The sequence below is a fragment of the Panicum virgatum genome, chromosome 1K (assembly GCF_016808335.1).
Source record: "Panicum virgatum strain AP13 chromosome 1K, P.virgatum_v5, whole genome shotgun sequence".
Lineage (NCBI taxonomy): Eukaryota > Viridiplantae > Streptophyta > Magnoliopsida > Poales > Poaceae > Panicum > Panicum virgatum.
Window position 1 is genome coordinate 3986726 of NC_053136.1, and position 18439 is coordinate 4005164.

The window sequence follows — 18439 nt, forward strand, 5'->3', positions numbered from 1 at the left end:
TACAAATCCGTATCAACCTAATATGTAGAGATTACTTTACCTTGATTACTTCATGTCCCATCCTTCATGTCCCATCCTCGATGTGACTGATACATATATGCTTTTTTTTCCAGACACCGTGTTAGATGTACGTTATTTCAAAGCAAATTTAGTTTGCTCTGCCGCGGTCTCCACATGCTTTCTCAAACGTGGTTACTATTTGCCATTAGATTTGGATTATTAGAAAAGCATGACTTCTAAGAACAAAACAAAGTGGTTAGCAGATGTGGTTGTACCCCTGTTGTGTCTTATTATTGAAGATATTTTTTTCAATAGTAGCCAACATGTTCATTGGCACCGTGTGTGTGGTGGCTTCATCAATCCTAATATTTGTTGGCACAGTTTCCTATAGGCGTTCACCAAGATATGTTTTCTACGTATACATTTATAGTATTGGTTGTGCATGAATATATTTAAGCATTTACATCTATACTGCATTTTTTTAAGAAAAAAAGAGAGAAAGAGAAAATAAGTCATGTTTCATAGAACAAGATTTTGACCAACATGTTTCATAACCCCACCATGAAATGTCTCTGGATAGTCTACGTAGGAGTATTTGATGTGTGCTAATGTACTTTCCTGTAATAAATTTTAAAAAGTGGGAGAAATTTATGTATTTGGGTCTTAATCTAAAAAAATTTATGTATTTGGGCCAGACTTGGGCTCACTCTTTTTTTTTTTGGAAAACTTGAGCTCACTTTTCAATTTTCATCGAGGAAAGGGCAAACAGAAGAAGTGGCATGCAACCGCAGCGGGTTCCCCGCCAAACTCGCGGCGTCCTCCATTTTCTTCGCGCCCTCTCTCTTATCCCACCACCACACCACCACCACCTGGCCATTGGTTGACGCCATTGACGCCATGCCCTCGTCCTCCTCCTCCGCCACGACCAGCCCCGCTCGGAGATGTCGCACACGTTCAACACGCAGCCCATCGTCACGCCGGCGAAGAAGAAGGACTCCCGCAAGGACGCCGCCGACGCCGCCGTGAGGCACTGCACCCCGCTCTCGTCGAGGGGGCGCGGCGCGGGGACGGCCGCCGTCGCCGTCGACGGCGACAGGGGCAGCCAGTACGCGCTCAAGTGGGCCGCCGACCACATCCTCGCCCGCGGCCACCCCTTCTTCCTCATCCACGTCCGCCGCAAGCCCACCTCCCTCCACGCCCACGGTAATCTCACCCCGGCCCCAATTTTCTTCATGTCCAAAATGCAATCCTGATTTGTTCTAGTATCAGTCAGATGTGTTGCTAGGTATCTGAATCTCTCTGATTGCTCGTGATGCGTGCAGGGGGGAAGCAGTTCGCCATATCGCACGTGCAGGATGATGTTCCGGCCGCGTTTCAGGCTCAGGTGGATCTCCATGCCAAAGATCTGATGCTTCCCTTCCAGTGTTTCTGCAGCAGGAGAGGGGTAATCACCATCGCCTACCTTTCCCTTTGATGAAAAAAACGCAGGATTTCAGTTATTCTTCTGCAAGTGAACTTAGGATGATATTCCTGTCAGTGTGATCATATAACGATTTATTTGGTACTCCATCCGTTTCAAATTATAGGTCGTTTTGACATATCTATATACATAATTTTTATCATGTATCTAGACATAGTGTTTATCTAGATGCATAACAAAAATTATGCATCTAGATTTGCCAAAACAACCTACAATTTGGAACAGAGGGAGTACCAAATACTGTAACATTTTTGTCTGACTTACTTCAATATCTGCAGTTGCAATGCAGTGAAATTGTCCTGGATGGAGCAGATGTGGCCAAAGCCATTGTCGATTTTGTGGTGAGAAACAAGGTTGACAAGTTAGTGTTGGGGGCAGCATGCAGAAATGCATTTACAAGGTGCGGTGCAAAATCTTAAACAGGCCATACACACACGATTCCTTTTTCTGAAAGGATTCCATCGTTTTCCATTATTTTTTTTCAGAACAATATGGAAATTGGATGTACCAACATCTGTCACAAAATGCGCACCGAGCTCCTGTTCAGTGTATGTGATAGCAAAAGGAAAGATTTCTTCTTTTAGGCCTGCCACTTATGCAGATGATAACAGCAAAGGAGATTTCAAATCCAATCTACCTGTCAAACAATTAGCAGGTGTGAAGTGTGTTTCTGTTACACCCTTATTCCTTGGACTGTACAATACTAATCTCGGATAGATTGTGCCATGGATGCTCATGAGGTGCATATGTGATTCGCAGGTGAACCAACAAACAAGTTGCATGATGGACATGATCCATCAAAGTGAGTATAAAATAATTCTGCCCTGTCCACATAAATGGTCGTCTTGTCGGCTGTATGCAAGTCTACTCATGCTGTCTTCCGATCAATATTTAGCCTACCAGTCTACAACATTTTTTTTTAAAAGATCCCGAACCGCAAGGTTCGGCGTACATTAATAAGAAGAAGAGAGTTGACCCTGTTTATAGATAAACCGGGCCCAAAAACTGCACAATCGAAATACAAACCTACCACTACAACACCTACAACTAGCAACACCAGCTGGTTGGATTGGGACATCAACCGGGCCTCACTCAACTTTGGCTGGTCGGATTGGGATATCGACATGAGCCACAAAGAAAAAGACTCCACCTGGCCGGATTGGGACATCGACCCAAGCTACCACAACCTATGCTCCATCCGATCGGATTGGGATATCGACACGAGCCATCACCACCTACACTCCGCCTGGTCGGATTGGGACATCGACACGAGCCACCATAACCCTAAATAACTGAAAAAAGAAGGAAAAAGAGAAAGAAAGCCCTTTCAGAAGCCGTCAACGCCAAGGAAAACCTCCATGCCGGAAAAGCCTGACATCGCATTCAAGAAGGTCAAGACGCCGAAGACGTCGTCGATGCCAACACAAGAAGGGTTGGGCTTTCACCCGCCACATCCGACATGGAAAACCGACGCCCATACCAATGGCCACAGACGAGAGCCAGGTCCGAGCCAACGATCCACGACATCGCCTTCAGGAAGGAAATGACGCCAATGGCATCATCGATGCCATCCCAAGGAGGGATGGGTTTTCACCCGCATTGTCACCACGGTGAAAAGACGGTCCGCGTCACCAACCCACCACCATGGTGTAGCTAGCGAGCCTCCGCACGGCCGCAGCCAACGACGCCACCACGGCGACGCTACGCCCGAGCAAAACCGTTGTCGGCACACGCCACCACGGCGCCGCCGACACACCGCAGTGCAGGTAGACCAGACGCCGCCGAGATCGCAGCCGCAAGCCGGGCGCCGAGTGCGGCCGTCGCTCACCCCCCCGGCCGCCAAGGCCGCGGGCGCCCCCGTCCACACCCACGCCCAGCAACGCACCACTGCGGGAGCGCTGCCGCCGCGCGCTAGCTGGAACAAGTGCCGCCACTCCGGCACCGGAGCGCCATGTGCCCAGTCGCGCCGGGCCGCGAGCGCCGCCGCGGCCGGCACCGCAGTGCCTCGTGCCCAGCCGCCGCGGGCAGCGAGTGCCGCCGCCTCCGCGTCCTGCAATGCAAGGCCGCGGCAGGCAACACCCCCGCGCACCACTGCTCCACGCCGCCGCCGCCGCACCCCGCCCCGCCGAGCGCCCCGCCGAGCCCCAGGGAGGTCAGATCCGGCGACCGGGGGTGCGGATCCGGCCGCTGGCCGCCGGGAGCGGCGGCCGCCGCCACGGACAGGCCGTCACAGCGCAGGAGCCGCGCCGCCGCCCCCCGACGCGCCTAGGAGGCTAGATCCGGCGGCGTAGGGTGCGGATCCGGCCGCCCGGGAGGTGGATCAGGCCGCTGGACGCCGGAGTCGGCCACCACGGCCATGACTGGCGAGCTACCAAGCGAGGGCGAGGGGGAGGGAAGGAGAGAGCGAGAGGAAGGTGGAGCCCCGCCGCCGCCTTCCTTGCGGCCGCACGGGCTTCCGGCGGCCGCTCAGGCGGCGGCGAGGCGGTTGGGGCATGGCCTGGGGCGCGGCGGCTCTCGGGGCTGGTTCTGCCCGACTTCAGTACTCGTCTGCAGTTATTTTTGTACATGCTGGTGGTTTCTATTTTTTTTTTTTTTCACACTACTTGAACTCTGCTCAGGCCTATACCAGCACGTGCCGTGATACCCATTTATGCCAGTTCTGATGGATCAACAGAAGACGGGAGCCTCATGTCATCAAATCAACAAGGACAGCGCGACTCTTCATCTCTACCAACAACATCTTCATGCCCAAGTGAATTCGTTAACGACATTCATCAACATGGCTATCATTTGTCTCCAGAATATGCTCGGCGATATATGGATGGAGATGCTCATAGTGCACTAAATCCTGGACACGTCTACAGTCCATTGTTGCCAACCACATGCTCTGAATCAAACTGCCACCATTTAACAGTATGTTTTCAACATTTAACCTGCTATATCTTGTTTCTGAAATACTAGTGTTAATTTGCAAAAATATTTACTCTCCCATATACACGCAAGGCTTATCAACAGCATGCAATTTGCAGGAAGATGATGATGCTGAACTAAGTCTCTTTAAGGTTGAACGGAACCAAAACAACAGTGATATGCTTCCGTGGAAGTACATAGAGGTATTGTTAGTACCTCATGCTTGATTGATGGTTGTGACTCACACTCAAATTTGAACTGAATCTGAAGCACTCTATTAGTTACCATATTTACATATTTGGATCAAACGTGTACTGAAAATCATGTGCAATATATTGAACAGGAACACAAGGAGCCGGCAAGAAACCCGGAAAGTTCCTCTTCCAACCTTCCATCTCAGAGAAACAGACCGGATGTAGAACCGTGTAGTCAGTCAGCAATTGGCCCAAAGCATAAACACTTGAGCCTTGACACTTTATCTTCTGACAGTCAACGCAGAGAAAGAATCACTGAGGAATTTATAGATCATGATTACCATGATATCACCCAACCGCTGTTGAAACGCTGGCCACCGATTCAGTCACCTAGAGAGGACAATATAGTTGGATCTGCTCAGGAAGGGTCTCACATACTCCCACTCACCCTTAAAGCCTTGCCAAGGCCAATCGAGACGAAACGGATGCTGGAATGTCTCCCTACAAGACTCGAATGCAGAATATTCAAGCCTGATGATATCACGAACGCGACTCAGCATTTCTCTGACGAGCTGAAGATTGGGGAAGGAGGCTACGGACCCGTCTACAAAGCGACACTTGACGGCACTGTTGTGGCCATCAAGATCCTCTATTCTAATATAACTCAGGGACTGAAGCAGTTTCAACAGGAGGTATGCCTGCCCACAGCTGATTTTGTCTGACCAAATTGTATCCTCTTTGCCACTCGCATTCCTACTTTCTAGAGTCTAAACTGCATAATCTTCTTCTGATAATTTTTGCAATTTTGATGTTTAATCTGTCCCGTTGTTCTTACAAAAGGCGGTAATCACTCTGTTTGTTGTTGTATCACCATCATCATCAATCAGGTCGAGCTGCTGAATAACATTCGGCACCCCAACATGGTGCACCTGGTGGGCGCGTGCCCGGAGTACGGCTGCCTGGTGTACGAGTACATGCCGAACGGCAGCCTGGAGGACCGCCTCTTCTGCCGGTCCGGCACGCCGCCGCTGCCGTGGCCGCTCCGCTTCAAGATCGCGGTGGAGATCGCCAGCGGCCTGCTGTACCTGCACAAGATGAAGCCCGAGGCGTTCGTCCACCGCGACCTCAAGCCGGGCAACATCCTCCTGGACGCCGGCTTCGTCTCCAAGATCGGCGACGTCGGGCTGGCGCGCATCATCCCGCGGTCCATGGACGGCGGCGCCGCCGCGACGACGCAGTACCGGGAGACGGCGGCGGCGGGCACCTTCTGCTACATCGACCCGGAGTACCAGAAGACGGGGCTGGTCTGCACCAAGTCCGACGTGTACGCGCTGGGCGTCATCTACCTCCAGATGGTCACCGCCAGGGAGCCCATGGGGCTCGCCTACACCGTCTCCGACGCGCTGGAGGAGGGCACGTTCGCCGACGTCCTGGACCACAAGGTGACCGGCTGGCCGGTGCAGGAGGCCCGGGCGCTCGCCGAGCTGGCGCTCAAGTGCTGCGAGATGCGGCGCAGGGACCGGCCGGACCTGGAGACCGTCGTGATGCCCGAGCTGATCCGGCTGCACCGGCTCGTCTCGCCGTCGGAATATCCTCCTCCTTCCATGGATCAGGCTCATCACCGTTCATCAAGTGAGAAGGTAGAGCTAATCAACACCACTTTTTTCTCTTCAATTGATCTTGAAGTTTGTAACTGATGCCGGATTTGCCGTTTAACTTGGGGTTTTCCTTTTCTATATTGTGAATGTGATTGCAGGATTTGCGTTTGGATGATGACCTGGTTCACATTCTGAGCGATGGGCCCATGAAAGGAGGAATATCATTTGCAATATAAACACCATGAGGACCACAAGTAGGTCTGATTGTACTATAAGTGCTTTCATTGGAATCTGCAGTGGTTTCTATGATTTTGTTTTTTGTAAATACCGCCTTAGCCCGGCAATTTTGGGGATCATTATGCTTGGAATTCTGCCATGATCAGGACAATGCATGAGTAGTGACAAAAATCATCAGCTTGGTATTTTTTTTAATTTTATGTACGTCCACTGAAGGATATTATCTATGAAAGATTCAGATGACAACATCGTTGTACAATTTCCCATGGTATAAATAAAAAATTGAATGCACATTTATGTTTTCTTGTGAATGGGGCATGCCAAGCACTTTGTAAACTAGTTCTAAGTTCAGTGAGCAACTCCATGTCGTTTTCAAATGGCGATGCTTGCTCATACCATTTGGGAAACCGTGGGTGCTGCAACGTCGTGGCGGTGGCAGCACCGAGGGAGATCGCCATTGCTCCGGTCCCGTCGAGGTACTGGACGCTGTGGAAGCTGCCCATGTTCGGCTGTGCCGGCGTGGCGGAGGTGCTCCGGGAGGTGGACGAGTGCCAGAGTACCAGGACGCCTACATCCGCCTCATTGCCTTCGACAGCTAGCGCCAGTGCCAGTGCATGTCCGTCGTCGTCCACAAGCCCGCCCATGCTCTGCCGGCGGCGGCGCCAGCTTCAGACTGAGTCCAGCCTCGCCATGGCTTAAAGCTTCAGATCATCCGATGCTAGGGTCTCCATGCAATGCAATGAAGAACACTATCTGGTTTCTGTGTGTTCCGATGTTGAATTGATGCACTGTTTTCAACATTGAGAATTTGAGATAAAAGATTTTGGGTGATAGCAAGGCGACAAAAACGGTTAATTGGATCTCTGTTGCTTGCACTGTCAGAACTTCAGAGATCTTGTGTTTGGTTGGCTTTTGGCTTTTTGAAAAGCAAAAGCAGGTTCAAAAGTATAGAACCAAACACACCCTTAAGGTTTTGGAGTTGAAACATGTGAGTTACAAGAACCTGGTAATATGAACTAACTTAAAACTAACGCAGAGGAATCAAACACAGCTTCCCATTGATGGATTTCATCCGATCTGACATTAGCAGCTGACAAGAAAATTGCCGTCAGTTACATCTGCAGATACCTTTTTTCCAACCTATACTGAGCTGAAAAGGAAGGGTTTACCAGTCGGTTACATCTGCAGATGGTCAACAAACACAATAGGACTATAGTAGCCTTCCAACACTTCTGGAAAAGATTGCAGTCATGCATGCCAAGCCACATTGGCCATGCACAGTACCAGCTCAGGCAGCACAGGAGTAAACCAACAAAACAACAAATGCAACAGTAGATAGAGAAGCATGAGTCAACATAACATTAAGGCAGATGTTCTGCTTCTTATGCATCATTCCTCCCATTCCCACAAGAGTCAGAAACATATTGCAATTTCTCCCAGATACAGCACAATCATTTTACTGACAAGACATGGTTAGCTCGGATTCGTCGACGTCCTTACGAAGCCTGCTTCATCCCACAGAGACAGGTGCATTATTCCTGATCCAGCCTGACAATCATCCTTCTTTGAGCAGCTACACGCCACAAAACTCATGATGCAGCCCATGATGCTCTAAGAATAACATGGACGGTACTGATGATAGCACTGTAACCTATGGAGTAAAAGAAAAGAAAAAAGAAGTTGCCTGATAAAATAAACCTACTGTCATGGGAAGATAGTTTCAATGAAGATTGTAAATGTCAACTACTTCAATGAAATTTCCAATGAAGAATCAATGCAACGATTCTGCTAAAAAAGAATGGGACCAAATATGCTCCCCACAAAGCAAATGTTAAGAGCTTCCAGTTGCTTAATGCCACAGATCCATGCAGAAACCAGAAGGCATGGAAGAACGCTTTTTGCTGTATATTGTCTCTGAGAAGCTGTCGACAAGCTGGCCAGAAAGGCTGACAGGGTCCTCAATAAGAGTATCCACGTAGACACTAACTATCTTCCTCTCATGTGGGGTGGCACGCAAGCTAAACCATGTCAGAAATTTCACCCTGAAGTTTGTTTCAATATAGCCCTCACATTCCAGCCACCTGACCACCCTGATACAGTACTCATAAGATGCTTCCGAGCAACCATCCTTGTGGCCAATGTCATCCAATTTACCTGATGTTCTTTTATTTGAAGAATTCCCTGGTTCCCTTTCAGGCCTTGAAGAGCCATTCTGAACAATGTTATCACAAGGATTGGGTTTGAAGCTCCTAGCACCATTCTCCTTGCCACTTTCCATACCTCTTGGTGCAGTGGGTGGCACCGAGCCAGAGTATCGAGGTGCAATGATCACCAACTCATTCCCAGGTGGTGCATTTGATGTGTCCTGTGATCTAGGAATGTGATCTACTGAGTTTGAGGACTCTATGAGCTTTACTGTCTGAACACAAGGATTGGGTTCCTCATCCAAGGCAGATGCTGAGAGCCCAGGAGCTTCTTCCAGCTCAGTGACTTCAGTTACCCTAGCTGCAGCCATCTGTATATTCTGCAAGTCTTCCATACGTTCACTGGGGTGATTAGATGCTTTATCCGAATCAAGGATCTCAGGTTTTTCACAATATTCAAAATCACTTTCAGGGGATTTGTTCAGATCAGCATAAACAGCAGTATTATTGTTTGAGTCCACACCCTCTGAGGAAGGATCAGACTGACCATCACTGTTTGTCTTTGGGCTCCCATTATTCTGTTCTAGTCCAGCTCCACCTGGGACCAAACCACTTGGGTCTTCCTTCTGACAGCTTGTCTTCATTCTAACTTCCCATGACCCCAACTCGATTGAGTTCTTGAAAGCAATAACCTTAAAGATATAGGTTGTAGCCGGTGCAAGCTCAGTGACAGGTAATTTTTTCGATTGTGGAAGAATTATGCCAGTAGGATTCGACAGGTAGGATTCAGTAACTGCCACTCGGTGCCATAGATTGAAGGAAGTTGCCTCTTGGGCAAGCATATGACATTGATATAAATCCAAAAATATTGTGACAGATGATTGGGTTATAGCTTCAAACTTTATGAAGTTTGGTGGTACCATACAAGGTCCTGAAAATGGAAACATGCACCAATTAGTCAATTCCATTTGTATATGTGATGCCAAACACAAAGGGTAAAGGAACATACGCTGAAGTCTTGAGTAGGCAGGAGATGCAGCAGAGAACATTGACTCCATAGCATTTATTGCTTGAACACAAAGTTTCTGAACTTCAGCACCAACAGTAAGTCGACTGACAATTCCACGACCCATGTTTGGAGCTCCAGACATAGGACCAACCTCAGCCTCGAGTTTCTTCAATGCTGTGTCAACAATCTTGTGCAATACCAAGTACTTTTCTGTTGCCATGAGGATTTTATGACTAAGAAAAATCCGATGACACAATACATCCAACCGCCGAGCATCTTTCGCTATCACAAGTTGTTTCTTCCAGGACCTGAGCAAGGGCATTTAATAGTCATGTGCTAGCTCAGCATGTTAACAATACCAAAATGGATCTACTAATTACAATTCACGCATTCCAATCGAAGGAACAAAGCATTACATGTGTAATATCAGTAACAAATCTATGAAAGAGATATTCCCCTTTTGCCTCTTATGGGATTATTCGAATTGACTGATTAACCTAATGGATATCTTCCCTCCTTTCCCTCTAGATAGATGCCTTGGATTGAGCATAATAAATATGATCTGTAAATTATAATTTCTCTAACATTCTCTTCCGCATGCTCTGTTCATCTTTACATGTACATCTTGCCTATTCCAAATGTAAGAGAGAGGATAGGAGAGAATAATGGCTTGTATTCCTCTAAACCCTATAAGGGTGGGATATATAGTTCCTATACATGGGCCTCTGTACATGGGCTCAATATACTCCAACACCCCCCGCAGTCTGAACTACCGGCGCAGCGGTGTTCAATACTGGACAACAAGAAAGCTAACACCCCCCGCAGTCTGAACTACCGACGCAGCGGTGTTCAAGACTGGACAAGAAGAAAATACAAAGGTCAAATACCCCCCGCAGCCACAACTAACCACCGGCTACGTTGAGGCTAGATCGTAACTCCGAGAAGGTCGAGGAGGGCAGTCCCTTGGGGGAAGATGTCAGCAAACTGGGAGGTAGTCGGGACATGGAGTACCCGAACATCGCCGATTGCGACTCTGTCGCGCATGAAGTGTAGGTCGATCTCCACGTGCTTCGTTCGCTGATGCTGGACAGGGTTGGTGGAGAGATACACGGCGCTGACATTGTCGCAGTAGACGAGCGTGCTCTTAGCGAGCGGACTGTGGAGCTCCGTTAAGAGCTGTCGTAGCCTGGACGTCTTTGCCACGCCGTTAGCGACAGCCCGATACTCCGCCTCGGCACAGGAGCGGGAGACAACCGGCTGCCGCTTGGATGACCAGGAGACCAGGTTGCCGCCCAAGAAGACGGCGTAGCCGGAAGTGGAGCGACGAGTGTCCGGGCAGCCAGCCCAGTCAGCGTCGGTGTAGACCACCAGGTCAGCAGAGGACGAGCGGTGAAACACTAGGCCGAGGTCCACAGTGCCACGGACGTACCGGAGGAGACGCTTCAGCGCAGCAAGGTGTGACTCCCGGGGATCATGCATATAGAGACAGACCTGCTGAACAGCGTAGGTGAGGTCCGGCCTGGTGAAGGTGAGGTACTGCAAGGCGCCGGCCAGACTCCGGTAGGCAGTAGGATCAGTCACCGGATCACCCAGATCAGCAGACAGCTTCGCCTGAGTGTCGACAGGAGTGGAGCAGGGCTTGCAATCAGTCATCCCAGCCCGCTCCAGAATATCAAGTGCGTACTGCCGCTGGTGAAGGAGAAGGCCAGACGGGCGAGGCTCAACAGTGACGCCCAAGAAGTGGTAGAGCTGACCCAGATCCTTCATAGCAAACTCCTGCTACAGAGAGGAAATGACACTCTGAAGCAATCGCTGACTGGAGGCGGTGAGCACAATGTCATCGACATAGAGCAACAGATATGCAGTCTCATCCCCACGGCGGTAGATGAAGAGAGACGTGTCAGACTTGGCCTCGGTGAACCCCAATGTCAGCGAGAACGTGGCGAACCGAGTGTACCAAGCCCGAGGAGCCTGCTTCAGACCATAGAGAGACTTGTTGAGCCGGCAGAACACATCCAGACGACTCGAGTCCACAAATCCCGCTGGCTGAGAGCAGTAGACAGTCTCTGACAGAGTGCCGTGAAGAAACACATTCTTCACGTCCAGCTGGTGCACAAGCCAGGAGCACGAGAGCGCAAGTGAGAGGACCGTGCGCACCGTAGCGGGCTTCACGACTGGACTGAAGGTCTCGTCATAGTCCACACCAGGCCGCTATGTGAACCCCCGAAGAACCCAGCGAGCCATGTAGCACTCCAGAGTGCCATCAGCCCGACGCTTATCCGTCCAGCTCTGTTCTCAAGGCGGTAAGGCGGACGCCTAGCAAGGTGGGGCGGCTGGACGCCTAGGCGAGCAAGGCGCAAATCGGTGGACGGCGCATGGACGCCTAGGCGTCGCCTTGAGAACAGAGGCGTCCAGATCCACTTGCCAGTCACCACATTGCAACCAGACGGACGCGGCACGAGATCCCACGTCTGGTTGGCATGAAGAGCCGCGTTCTCCTCTTCCATCGCGCGACGCCAGTGAGGATCCGCCAAGGCGTCGCGGACAGAGGAGGGTACCGAAGAGACCCGCGGCTCTCCCTCGGTGGCGGAGAGAGTCGCAGCCTGAGACATCATCCGCCGAGTCACCATGGGATGGATATGCCGAGGATCCCGATGGATGACTGGCGGGTGGATGGATATGCCGAGGATCCCGATGGATGACTGGCGGGTGGTACACCTCCGGCTCGGCTCGAGAGGGAGCCGGCGGCGGCTACGGCTCCATTGTAGGCGTCGTAGGAGCCTCCGGAGCAGCTACCGGCGCAGTGTACCGCTGCGGCGCCGGTGTCGGCGCCGAACGACGTCGGTACACCTGCACCGGCTGGGCGTACCGCGCAGGTGCAGGGGGAGGCACCGGGGCTGCGCGTGGCGCAGCAGGAATCACCGGAAGCGGTGCCGGTGTGCCGGGAAAAACTTCGGGGAAAGGAAAGACAGGTAAAGGTGGTTGAACCACCGGGTCAGTCGGAAAGAGGGACTCCAGCTCGGGGTCAGGAGAAGGTGTGGAGGAGGTGTAGGGAAAATCCGACTCGTCAAAGACGACGTGGCGGGAGATAAGGACGCGGCGAGAAGTGAGGTCAAAGCATCGGTACCTCTTGTGGTCAGGGGAGTAACCAAGGAACACACACCGAGTCGAGCGGGGCGCCATCTTGTGAGGAGCAGTGGCGGAGGTGTTAGGGTAACACGCACACCCGAAGACCCGAAGGTGGTCGTAGTGATGAGGGGTACCGAAAAGAGCGTGGTGTGGAGTGGGAGCAGGAGAAGCAGTGGACGGAAGACGGTTAAGCAAATAGGTGGCAGTGTGGAGGCGTACCACCAGGGCCAGGAGCAGGAGTGGGAGCCGGAGTCGGGTCCGGAGTGCCCCGAGCACCACCACCACGTCCCCTCCGCCGACGACGCCCTCGGCCTCCCCCACCCCTGGTCTGGCTGGTGAGAGGAGCACCAAGGAGAGGGTCGGGCGGGTCGATCCGGGGTCCAGATCCAGAGGGCGGAGCCTGGTGGGAGGATGAAAGCGCCATGCTCGGTGAAGGGGACGACGGGCGGGACAAGTAGGGCTTCTCTGCGGCGACCCGACGCGTGAGCGTCGGCCGTGGAACGCTCACGCTCCCAAGCGAGGGCAGCCGTGCGGGCCCGCTCCTGAGGCGCCGAAGCCTCGGACTTGGCGGCGAGGAGGGCCACGGCGAGAGCGTCGTCGGCCGTAGCAGCTCCGGCGGCGATTGGCTGCCCGCGGAAGGCGGCGGAGGCAAACGGTGCGTCCGCGGGGGGCATACCGAACGGCGTGCGCGACGGCGGCCTGCGCGGCGTGCGCCCGCGCGAGCTTGGCCTCGAGGTCCCACAGGGCGGCCGCGAGGCGGGCGGCGCGGTCGCACTGTTGCGGGAGGGCGCGGCGGCGCTTGGCCCAGACCCGGTCCGACGGCAGCGCGGCGACAAGAGCTGGCGGCGCCAGCACAGTAGGGCCTCGCGTGCCAGGAGGGGGCCCGCCCGCTGCAGGAGGCAGCGCGACGGTGGCGCAGGGCGCCCTCGAGGCGCCCAGAACAGAGGGGTCCGCGGGGCAGGCCGCAGGGGGCGCGCCCGCGAAGGCCGCGGGGCAGGCCGCGCCGGCCATGCCCGCACCAGCCGCGCCCGCGGCGTGGGCGGCGGCGGCTGCGGGATGTCGAGTAGAGGAGGCGCCCAGAACAGAGGTGGGGACGCCTTGGATCCACGCAGGAACAGAGGGGCTGCCGCCGGGAAAGGAAGAGAGGGGAGGGAAGGAGGAGAGGGAAGGGAGGGGCGGCGGCGGCGGCGGCGGCTGGAGAAGCATATCCAAGGGCAGGGGCGCCAGAGGCAGAGGTCCCCGCGCCAACAGGAGGAAGGAAGGAGGAGAGGGGAGAGGAGTGGGGAGGCTCCGGCGGCCGGCAGCCGACCATGGCGGCGGCGGCGCCGGCGGCAGCTAGAGGAGAAGGCTAGCTGATACCATGTAAGAGAGAGGATAGGAGAGAATAATGGCTTGTATTCCTCCAAACCCTAGAAGGGTGGGATATATAGTTCCTATACATGGGCCTCTAGATGGGCCTCTATACATCGGCTCAATATACTCCAACACCAAATGCTTAAAGTTCACCAAACTATGAACTCATTCACTCCACTTGAAACTAGTACAGAAAGATCCCCCCAAGGAGATATAACAAGAGCAGAAAATTAAATATGGTTGAGGAGCTATTTTCATAATTTGCAACCTAATAGATGTAGAATAAGGCTGTGCGTCCAAACAAACAAATCTTACTCCAGAGGGAAAATGGACGTCTCAGATGAGTAGCCACAGAAATAGCTCATTCCATAAAGTTAAACCGTGACAGCAGCAGGTTGCTTCTGAAAGTACCAAATTGAAATTTCTAATACTTGTTTCTCTACCATGAAATGTTTGTTTTCTCACAGCTCTACCCGGAAATATTTGTTTTTCACCAGGTTAAATAATAACAGTACAAGGTTCGATCCAAAGAATGGAATGAGTAAGGATTAAGGAAATCTAACAAGAGTTTGATGTTTTCACTTAGTAAGATCTACAAAGTATAGAAACTGGAAAAAAATGACAACGAAAAATATCAAAGCTGGCAAGCTGCATCATAATTAAACTGAGATTTCTGTATTGTTTGTCTATCAATGCAAGATTTACTGGAAGCGAAGACACGGAAACAGTCAGAAACTTTGTGTAACAAAAGGATGAGATACAAAACAGTACCCAAGCAAATCATTCTGTTTCCAACAGCGAGTGCAATAATAACCACCATCAAGTTTCTTGCATTGTCCACTCTGCAAAATCCCAGTTCTTTCATCCTTGAGAGCACATTCAAGATGGCATGAGAAACCACAGGAATCCTTTTGCAATGGTTCGTCTGAACTACAGAACAACCAGAGACTTGGGTCCTTGTTGTCATCATAACTGAAACAAATGCAGCATGTACAGCGCCTGCAAAATTTTTCCCTAAGAATAGCCCTGCAAGCTACATTTTGACAGTAGCGTTGATTATTAGTTGGCTCAGTTATATCAGATGCCCCTGAATTGTTTGCAATAATTGGTAGACGTGATGGATTTTCACTCTTTCTCGGTCGTTTTGCAGGGGACTGATGGTTAGTGTTGGGCTCAGGAACTAACTCTCTCTCTTTCTCTTGCACATGCTCCACTGGTCCAGACTGTTTTCCACTAACCACCCTGAAGAGATAATCTAGCATTCGCTGCTTGGATAAACCAGTATATTTCCTCTCCCTTCCAAGATCAGAACAAAGGATTTCTACAATCTCCCGACGGCTCCATGTCTGGAGCTTGTCAGGTGCAGTTTCCGGGCTCTTTGATAATCCACGAACAAGTTCTCGCTTTTCATCCACACTCATCAGTCGACATTTAGCAGGATCAATTGTTGTACCTGAGCAATATAACAACATATTACTATACGTTTTGTACATGTGAAACTAAATTCAAGATTTTGCAGCATTAGACTCTAGGTGCATCATCAATATCCATACAAATATAGGCAAGAGTTATGTATCAAATAAACTTTGTAAGCATCCATATTCACAATAAAATATCAACAAAGCTTGAGTAAATTAAAAAATTTATTAGATCCCATAAAGCAGTCAAAGAAAAGAGATACTGGCTGCAAAATTTTTAGGGAGTCATTTTGACATGATCCTAGAAACTAACAAACAAACAAGAGATGTGGTCAGAACAGAATTATGTGACATTAAGCTTATTTCGTTTGCCAATTTCACATTAACACGTGCTATATATAGCATGCAGGAGTACCTCAGTTAAGTGCCTCAAATTTTTTAAGAGATAACCAATACATTAGCTAAAAGCCTAAAACTACACTAGACAAAATCAAGAAATCAATTTAACCTGCATGCACAGACACCCCCATCTCCTTTTTCTGAGTCACCACTCACCAATGTCAAATGGTCCACGACAGTCTCTTACTAGCACAAACAATACTTTGTCAATTTGATTAACCATGTTAGCTACCTCCCAGTTACACTTGTATCTTGTGCTCTACCCAAACACAAGTACTTTTCCCACAATTTAATACTCTCTTAATTCCGACTCCCTGCTTCACTTCTACTATTATCTTTCATCAAAGAGAGGGGGGGGGGGGCAGAACGTTGAGTCCATGACAAAACAGGAAAGCATGCCAATCTATTCTATAAATAGAAGACTAACTCGACACTTAGTACAAAACATACGATACCAACTCTAGTTACATAATTTCCAAATATTTAGCCTTTATAACTGACCATTTGTGAGATACTATTCTATTGAACTCAGATTCTGGCACCACATTCAATACATTAGCTATTAGAACCTTCTACTTGTGTAGCCTATACCAATTGGATAGCATCAATGGGAGGCAAGACCGACTAGAGACACCCTTCAAAATCAAAACTTTTTCTTTGCCTACCTCAACCTGTACACAGCGTCAACGGAAACCGATGCACAGCAAGTATTCTAACAAACTTACCATCCAAACCCATCAAACTAAAGCGAACTATATGCACAACGCAAAAAAAGCCATGCATGCCATGGCGGAAAAAAAGGGCATTTTTGCAAGGTCAATGCTATCCGAATCATATCCGCTCAACATCCAAATCCAGGACTCCAATAGGAGCCCTCAGCAGCAGAACCACCGACCCGAACCTTTCTCCTCCCCCAAAAGAGATACTGCTACCGGTACCATCAACGAGGCACCAGCCGTGGACACGTACGTCCCCGGAAAACGACGTAAAGTCACCGAACCCCCGCCGCCCGGGATCCCACGGGCGGGACGAGCGCAATGCGAGTAGCCATCACCGCATGCACGCGAATCTGACGTTACCGGCCGCGGCGGCGGCGGCGGCGGCGGCGGCGGCATCCCCCCGCGCCACGCCGCCAGCCGAACCACACGCGGCGGCGACCGAACCAATCCGACCGGAAACTAGAACAGCGGAAAGCAAGCGCGCACCCACTAACCCCCGAACGCTAAATCCCGGATTCGCGGCGACGGACGCCTCGACGGCGCCAGCACGCGAGCCCAACCCGCCGCCGCGGCGCGAGCGAACCAGCGGAATCTCGACGCGGGGCGGGCACGGGACGGGAATCCCACCCCGCGGCGCGCAACCGCCGCCGCACCCGGCCGGCGGAACCCACCATCGCGCGGATCGAGCCCGCCCGCGGCGAGTGCCAGGGCGCGGGGCCAGCGGAAAACGACGTGAGGGGGGAGGGGAAGTGGGGGGGGCGCTGACCTCCGCGCGGGGGATCCATGGCGAATTGGGCGGGCGCCGGAAACGGCGAGGGGAGGCGGAGGGAGGAAGGGGGAGATCTCTCTCTCTCCTCCCTCTCTCGCTCCCTCACGTGGCTCCTCTCTCCTCTACCCGGCTGCCCTCCCCTCTCCTCTCTCTCCTCCCTCTGGCCTGGCTGCTGGCTCTGCTGCGTCGTCTGCTGGGTGTTTTCTCTCTCTAGGCGTACGCGAGGTTAACTCCCAGCCTGGGGACTCGGCACGCGGATCAAAGCGCCCGGTGACGCCGCGTGAAGGGGGAGATATCTCTCTCTCCTCCCTCTCTCGCTCACTCACGTGGACTCCTCTCTCCTCCTCTGCCCGGCTGCCCTCCCCTCTCCTCTCTCTCCTCCAGTCCTCCCTCTGGCCTGGCTGCTGGCTCTGCTGCGCCGTCTGCTGGGTGTTTTCTCTCTCTAGGCGTACGCGAGGTTAACTCCCAGCCTTGGGACTCGGCACGCGGATCAAAGCGCCCGGTGACGCCGCGCTTTTGCGGTGGACACCCCCGAGTTCCCGCGTATTCCGGAACTGCCCCCGGGCGGTCAAAGTAGATTAGGCGGAGCGGGAGTCCAGCGGTTGTTGGGAAACTTTCACACCGGCGAGAGCAGCCATGATGCGGTGATGATGTCTCCACGCCGTCTAGTAGTGTGCATGACGTAGAAATAAAATGTTAGAGGTAGCTACAAACTTAGGCCCCGTTTGGTAAGGTTTGCTGGGAGGGTGGAGCCGGAGTTGGAGATGTGGAGCGCTCCACTGCGCAACTGTTCGGCGCTGCTCCAGGTTAGAACTGCTGATGGAGACATAGGAGAACCCCTCCCAAACGGCTCATTAATTAATTGCACGTGAGGTAATGCCATTTTGATGTGTATAAGTAGTGTAGCGCCAAATAAATATATAACATTAATATGTTATCAATAAAAGTGTTGCTATATAACAAGTCCAAGAAAAAATAAGAGATTTTCGAGATACGGTTGCAAATCCTAACAATAAGGCATTTAATGCACTTGCTACCGTCACTCGAAAGTAAAGACACCTTAAGTTTCATTTCAAATGT

General features: G+C 51.6%; 2 protein-coding genes and 1 long non-coding RNA gene across 3 annotated transcripts; 1 reads left to right on the plus strand and 2 right to left on the minus strand.

Annotated features, from left to right (window-relative positions):
* Positions 1–926: 926 nt before the first annotated feature.
* On the plus strand, positions 927–6722 carry LOC120651197 (U-box domain-containing protein 52-like). The gene is made up of 10 exons (XM_039928650.1): positions 927–1203; positions 1323–1444; positions 1759–1880; positions 1966–2135; positions 2240–2282; positions 4099–4393; positions 4510–4593; positions 4734–5276; positions 5472–6224; positions 6341–6722. Exons 1-10 carry the CDS (start codon positions 942–944, stop codon positions 6416–6418), a joined length of 2472 nt encoding a protein of 823 aa, XP_039784584.1. The 5' UTR covers positions 927–941; the 3' UTR covers positions 6419–6722.
* LOC120651326 lies at positions 2336–4079 on the minus strand. Its single transcript, XR_005666142.1, has 2 exons — positions 2961–4079; positions 2336–2772 (listed from the first exon to the last, which is right to left on the minus strand). It is a non-coding gene; the product is annotated as an uncharacterized LOC120651326 (long non-coding RNA).
* Positions 6723–7723: 1001 nt separating the features above from the next.
* On the minus strand, positions 7724–17814 carry LOC120651267 (VIN3-like protein 2). Its single transcript, XM_039928743.1, has 4 exons — positions 17357–17814; positions 14826–15507; positions 9573–9880; positions 7724–9494 (listed from the first exon to the last, which is right to left on the minus strand). Exons 1-4 carry the CDS (start codon positions 17373–17375, stop codon positions 8269–8271), a joined length of 2235 nt encoding a protein of 744 aa, XP_039784677.1. The 5' UTR covers positions 17376–17814; the 3' UTR covers positions 7724–8268.
* Positions 17815–18439: the final 625 nt, after the last annotated feature.